Source organism: Bos mutus, chromosome 12 (assembly GCF_027580195.1).
Source record: "Bos mutus isolate GX-2022 chromosome 12, NWIPB_WYAK_1.1, whole genome shotgun sequence".
Classification (NCBI taxonomy): domain Eukaryota; kingdom Metazoa; phylum Chordata; class Mammalia; order Artiodactyla; family Bovidae; genus Bos; species Bos mutus.
Window position 1 is genome coordinate 15419791 of NC_091628.1, and position 6513 is coordinate 15426303.

Genomic DNA, 6513 nt, shown 5'->3' on the forward strand with positions numbered 1-6513 from the left:
ATATTGTTCATCACTGTTCTCTTTGCTTCTACCTGGCCACCCAGCACCCAAAATGACCCTTTAGATCAGATCACATCACCCTGCCACACAAAGCCCTCTTGGGGCTTCGGTGTGATTTGGTTTCTTTTCCTGTGCACTTCCTTCTCTAGCTCAGGTCCTCCTGCTATCTTGGGCCCAGCATCCCGGCCACCTTGTCCCCTGAACCTGTCAACCACACTCTACTTCAATTTACTACTCTTTTGCCTGGCATGCTTTGCTCCCAGATACCCACATAATCTCCTTCCTTTTCAGCTTCCTCTTACTAGACAGTGACACAAAACACATGCCTTCTGATGTGTACAGGAAGTAGCTACCACCTGTTAGCCTCGCAGTTATCTTGACCCAGATGACACTAACTAGAAAACGATCCAAAATAAGCCTTCTTAGGCAACTCCAGTATTCTTGCCTGGAAAGCCCCATGGACAGAGGAGCCTGGTGGGCTACAGTCCACGGGGTCGCAGAGTTGGACACAACTGAGCTACTAATAGCAACCCACTCCAGTACTCGTGCCTGGAAAATCCCATGGGCAGAGGAGCCTGGTAGGCTGCAGTCCGTGGGGTCTCGAAGAGTCGGACACAATTGAGCGACTTCACTTTCACAGGCAACTATTTGGCCTCTCTCCACTCCTAGTCTCTGTATTGCTATTCCTGTCCTTTCAGCCTTCTGCATGCAAGCTCATGCTATCAGGTCACAGCTTATGCTACTTCTCCCACTGTCTTGTCACCTTCATAGCACTGACCCCTGCCTGAACATTCTCCCACTAGTTTCAGAGGTGAGTGGTCTCCTGTATCACTGGCATGTTGTCTACACTATTTACAATAGAATGTCTAAACTGCCTTCAGCATGACTGCGGTTTCCAAACAATCATTTGGACTGCCACCAGGGGGCACTACCAACCTGAGGCCCTGCACCATCCCATGGACTCCTTGTGTCCCTTGCTTGTAGGGTTCCAAGTTTGGCCCTGTGTTCCCCCATTCAATCTGGGCTGCCACATCAGACAGGCAGAAAGCGCGAGGATGTTTTTCTTGCATCTGTAGTGTAAACCTTAGCAGACAGTAACTGCTTCAGGTCTGTCAAATAGATGCGTTTTCATATTCTGATGCCCACACCTTTTTACAGATAAAACAGAGCATTTGCTTTTCTCTCTGCCCACCACCTACTCCACAGTCCATTTATAATTTCATCTTTTAAAACAATGGCCCATAAATCTTTCCTATAAAGGGCCATGTGGGTACCTCAAGGCTTGCAGGCGGCCTTTAGATCTGTCACTAATATTTTCTAGCAATGTCAGAACCAGCCAATACCACCCAATACAGGGCATGGTAGTGTCCTAGTAAAACTGGACACAAACTTTATTTTCTTCATGTCCCATAAGCTATTGTGAACCACTTAAAAAATATAAGCACCACCTTAGCCACAAAACAGGTGGTGGGCGAGCCAGTCTGTCAACCCTGTTCCAAGGAGTTTGACAAAATATTCCAGACGTCTAGGTTTCTCTAGAACTCAGCTCTAAAATAAGCTCAGACAGTACTTGGCTTCCAACTGTGTTAGTCTCTCTTTATTCTTTTGTAAACTCTTCCAGATAACCACTTCCATTTGTAGGTGATGAAACGCGTGAGCAATCCACTTCAAATGCTGGCTGGCACTGTCATGAGCATGGTCTTTCCCTTTACTCCAAACTCAGTTACTTCTGACTCTTGTATAGTCCAAGTCCCGGAAGTGGTTTCACTGTAGACGTTATCTGAAGGTGCTTTCTAGTGGTAGGCTACAACCAGACTCTAGCTGCTCCAGGAAGGCTACAAGGATGGATTTAGATATGACATATTAAACTAAGAGGCATTCTTTCCAATGAGTTTAAATGCGTTTTATTTTTAGACAACCTACATGACACGTTTTCTCAAAAACAATGCCTCCGCTCCAAATAAATCAACGTTCAAAACAAATGAAGAGCTCGAGATGACATCAGTCCCATCTGTCTAAGTCCTGGTGTTGTGTGGATGAAAAGCAGTGGCCAGCCAGTTATGACGACAGGTGATTGATCCAAAGTAACTGCCAACTTTGTTACTAGGAAAACAAGGGAAGAGGCCATTAACACACCTTTCTGGCATGAAAGTATCTCAGTTTCTAGGCTTCAAGATGTACTCCCCTATTCAATCCGAGCTGCCACACACACGGACAGACAGAAAGCGCGGGGATGTTGCTTTTGCATCCTAGTGCAAACCAAAGGAACAACTGCAGATTGTTCAAGGTCTATCAGTGGATGCAGAACCATCCTTACAAATCAGAGAAGTCGTTCTGAGAAGGCCCACCCACCCTATTCCAACAGAAACCTCACACATTCTTTGAATAATCCCTTTGGCAAAACATCTGTACTGTCCTTTGACATTTCTGGTCACTGCTGCCCCTGATCCTGTTTAGGGTAGATTGTTTTTGCACCAAGCAGCTTGTGGATTTTAGTTTCCCAACTTGGGACTAAACCCCAGCCCTTGGCAGTAGCAGCCCAGAGTCCTAACCACTGGACCACCAGGGAATTCCCTAGCATAGCCTTAAATTTATTTTACTCCTAATTTACATGGAAGCTACTGAAAGCCAAGATAAGTGAGTGGCTTCATTTCTCCTTTAGCAGTTCCTTGCGCAGCAGATATTCATTTAATTTTACTAAAGCAACTGGCCATCGGGTCAGCAGCCTGCTCTAAATTGTATTTACTAAAAGCTAGTAACATCATGGCCTTTCCAACCAGCCCCCAATTATCATTAAGTGGTTTATTTGCTAAAAGGTTGTAATACCTCCATTTTTACATGACTGATTTCAACACACTTCTTTATACTTACACATTTTTCCATCTCTAAACCATCCTTAAAGAAAATCATATATGGGGTTACACCATCCTCACGGTAGTCCAGCAGAGCAACCATGCCATCTGGATTCATGTTTTCACCAATAAAGAACTTAGGAAGCAAACAAATACCCAGAATTAGATTATACAGGACTGCATTGTATCAAAACACACAAAAAAATGAAAGGATTCAGAACACCAATATCTAATCGAGGCACTATTTAGTCAGCAACTAATGAGTTCTAATGAGGAGGAAAATGCTCACTAATCAAACTTCGGGTAATGCAAAGTACTAATAATCAAAAAAGAGTTCAGAGCAATCCAGGGACACTGAGCTCCCTGGAAACCTAACCCCACACATCTCAGTCTAAACCCTACAAACAAGGCTGTTTACATAGTCAAGCACAGAGAACACAAGGCCCCCAATGAGAAGAGCACATCACATGAGAAGTTATCGTATGGCCAGAGGATGTGTGAAACTGGAAAATCCAAAGAGCCAGGTTGTGTCAGTAAAACAAAGTCACTGGAGCTTCTCAATAGGACAAGCTCAGATCAGAAAGGGCTTCAGTGGCAACAAGACATACTGGTGTTGCAAAAAGAAAACCAGAAGACTACTTCAGAGTACACAAGTAATTCCAAACAACTGGGAAATGTTGAGTCGAATAAGATTTTGGAAGCAGAAGACAAGATCTGGAAACATGCTTGCTTAGGAGCAGAGAAGGCAACTCCCTACAGCCCAGACTGCTGAAGTAAAATCTGTCCAGTATTTAAACTGCTCAGAACACAGAAAAATAACTCCAACTTAATTACATCAGAGGCTCATCAAGTAACTCATGTTTTGCTCAGTTAAAATTATACAATCCTTTGATCCAAATATTTTAAAGTTATTTACCTGATAGTTTTTGAAATTAGCAAGGATGTGCTTGATTTGTTCTGCAGCCCCTGTCATAAAAGGTTTTACTCTTTCTGGTCTCTGTTCTTCAAGTTTCCCTTTGATTCTAAAACATATTGACATATTAATCAGTTCTGAGTGAAGTTTCCATTCAGTAAAAATTCCAAACTGAAACCAGCAAAATATCACGGGGATTACACTCACTCATAGGAGGGATGTTTTAAGACTTCCTAACTTTGAATTTCACCTCAGCTTATTCTGTACCAAAGGACTATTCTAAAAAAAGTAAAACCACACTGCACCCTCCAGTATCCTCATATTTATAGAAAAGCAGCCCCCCTTCTGAGCTCATCAATAGAAAAAAGCCTTTGACAAGCACGCCTGCTGTTAAAAATCTCAAAGCAAGTCAACCCCTAAATCCTACAGGATTTTCATACATCAATTGGGTGTGTCAGTATCACTTACGACTTCATGTAATCTTTGATGTACTTCTTGTAGGCTTCTTTTGTGAAGCTGGTTTCCTGCAAGTGATGGTTCATGACAATATCGACACCAGTGATTACTGTGCTTTCGGTACCTTCGCCCTCGGGGCCTTCAGCGGAGGCATTTCCACCAATGAGCGAGTCATCGATGTTACCCTCTGTCCTACTGACCATCTGCATTAAGAAAAAGTTTAGTCGCTAACACATCCTCGATCTTACCATAAACGCATCGAAAAATCTATGCTGGCAGCTCTTTCATCAGTCATCCCTCAACACTTAATTCTCGTTGAAAACCATGAACACTACGGGGCGGGGGGAAATCCATGCCCTTCGTTTTCCTGAAACATCTCAGTTCAACAACTCTTCGTTGGCCCAAACGAAAAAAGGGTCATTTACAACACAGTGCAAATTTTGCATGGGCTGTCGGGTTGCTGAGCAAAGAAAAACCGTGCAGACGCTAAAACGCTTGGGTCGCCCAAACCGGAGATAACCTGTCTGTCCCGGACCGCCTGGGAGGATGGGCGTCGAAGTGGCGGACCTATTTCCAGGCTCAGCTCCGCCTCCAGTTTTCTAGAAAAACCCGAGCCCGGAAAGAGAGTCTCCTCCGCCAGGAGGCAACGGGGAGGATTGCACAACCTCGGGCGGGGGAGCGGCGGAAACCCGAGCCCGCCCGGCCTCGCCTCCCCCCTGTGCCGCAGCCACGGCCCCGGCCCCGGCCCCGGCCCGGCCGACTCACCTTCCCCTCCACCTCCAGACACAGCCCGTCCGCGACCTCCCGGATCTTGTAGATGTCGGAGAACATCTCGTCATCTGCTCGGGAACACAGACCCGACCGTCACGAGGCGCCCGCGGCCCGAGCGGGCGCCATTTCCCGCGCCGCGCCGCCCCTCCCCGGGCGCCCCGGGCCCCGGCGCGCGCCCCCAAGGAGCGCCCCTCAGACCCACGACAGCGGCGGCGGCGGCAGCGGCGACCGACCCCCCGCCTCCACCCATATGCCGCCGCGTGCCCTGCGCGCCGTGTGAGGGGCAGTGCAGTCCCGACTCACGGCTAATGAGGTCCCGGTAGATGATCATGATGGCGACTGGAGGGAGGCGACAGCGGCGCTGGCTTAGCAGGAGCCCGGAGCTCAGGGCGAGCGCAGTGCGGCCAGAGCGGCGCTCGGGGGGAGGGGGGAGCGGGCGGAAAAGGCCGACTCTGCCGCTCCCCGACCTCATATAGAGGGCACGTCCCCCTACGTCATCGCGCGCGGCGCCTCCGGAAGCGCCGCGAGCGGTGACGCATCACGCAGAGCTGCGCGAGGGGCGGGGCCGCAGCGCTCGCTGTGGGGGAGGGGAGGGGCGCATCCGGGGACTTGGCCCCGGGGTACAAGGCCACGCGTTCCCCCCGGGCTCGCCGGGCGGTCCTGGGAAAGGGGAAGGCAGAGGAGGGGGTGGGGCGGAGAGAAAATGCCTGATGGCGCGAGGGAGAGGAATGGTAGGTGAGGAGCGCGCGGGAGGAGGGAGGAGGAAGGCGCTCCCCGGCCCTGAGTGGTGGAGGCGGCGCCTCAGGGTTGGCCCTGGTAGGTGCCAGGCCCGGGTGGGGCTTAGATGAAATCTCAAGTTTCCGCCCCAGGCCTAGTGCCGCGCAAGCTCCGGCTGTTTCTGGGAACTGACATCGTCAGCTGCTGTGAAGGACTTTGCGTTTACGGAGGGTTCCCTTGACGATGAGGGCTGAGGACTTGGCTTGTGACCAGCCCCTGTGATCTCCGAGGACCTTACAGAACTTTTCAGCGCTTGTCCCAGGGCTGCCCCACTTCGAGTTTCCGGATTCCTTTGTGGGGCGGAGCCAGGTCCGGTCTGTGGGACCCACTTCGGCCTGCCAGCCCCCTGGGAATGATCGTGGGGGGCGTAGAGTCTGCAAGGGGGCTTGAGAAGGAAGGAAACTGTCAAGGAAGTTTGCACAGCTTTCCTATCTCTCAGTTTGGTCGCGTGTTTGAAAGCTTGTGGTTCCTAAGGCAGCTAAAGAATCTTCCTGTTTCTGTTTTGCGCTTAGTCTAGACTTAAGGCCTTTGAAAAAAAGGATGTGTTGTCACATTAAAGTGTAGTTGAAATAAATTTAAAAAATAAAAATAAAGTGTAGTTGAGATAATAACCCAGGAGCTAGAAGGTAAACATATAAAGAAGGAGCTTTCCACCTGCCCAAATTTTATTTGGACTTTAGACTCAGTTACTCGGTACTAAAAAAAAAAAAAAAAAACCGGTTTAGTGACATCTTTGGTTTAAAG

At 48.7% G+C, this 6513-nt stretch overlaps 1 protein-coding gene and 2 non-coding genes across 4 annotated transcripts; all 3 read right to left on the minus strand.

Moving 5' to 3' along the window:
* Positions 1-998: 998 nt before the first annotated feature.
* LOC138990306 (small nucleolar RNA SNORA31) lies at positions 999-1125 on the minus strand. Its single transcript, XR_011466417.1, has one exon. It is a non-coding gene; the product is annotated as a small nucleolar RNA SNORA31 (small nucleolar RNA).
* Positions 1126-1350: 225 nt separating this feature from the next.
* On the minus strand, positions 1351-5455 carry TPT1 (tumor protein, translationally-controlled 1). Of its 2 annotated transcripts, XR_011466277.1 has the most exons (7): positions 5296-5455; positions 4987-5060; positions 4234-4424; positions 3769-3874; positions 2872-2988; positions 1924-2103; positions 1351-1835 (listed from the first exon to the last, which is right to left on the minus strand). XR_011466277.1 is itself a non-coding variant. In XM_070380273.1 (6 exons), the coding sequence occupies exons 1-6, from the start codon at positions 5321-5323 to the stop codon at positions 2101-2103; spliced, it is 519 nt and encodes a 172-aa protein (XP_070236374.1). In that variant the 5' UTR covers positions 5324-5455; the 3' UTR covers positions 1889-2100. The 2 variants fall into 2 exon arrangements, 1 of the variants encoding a protein (XP_070236374.1); XM_070380273.1 differs by lacking the exon at positions 1351-1835 and having other exon boundaries at positions 1889-2103.
* On the minus strand, positions 2174-2305 carry LOC138990305 (small nucleolar RNA SNORA31). The gene has a single exon (XR_011466416.1). It is a non-coding gene; the product is annotated as a small nucleolar RNA SNORA31 (small nucleolar RNA).
* Positions 5456-6513: the final 1058 nt, after the last annotated feature.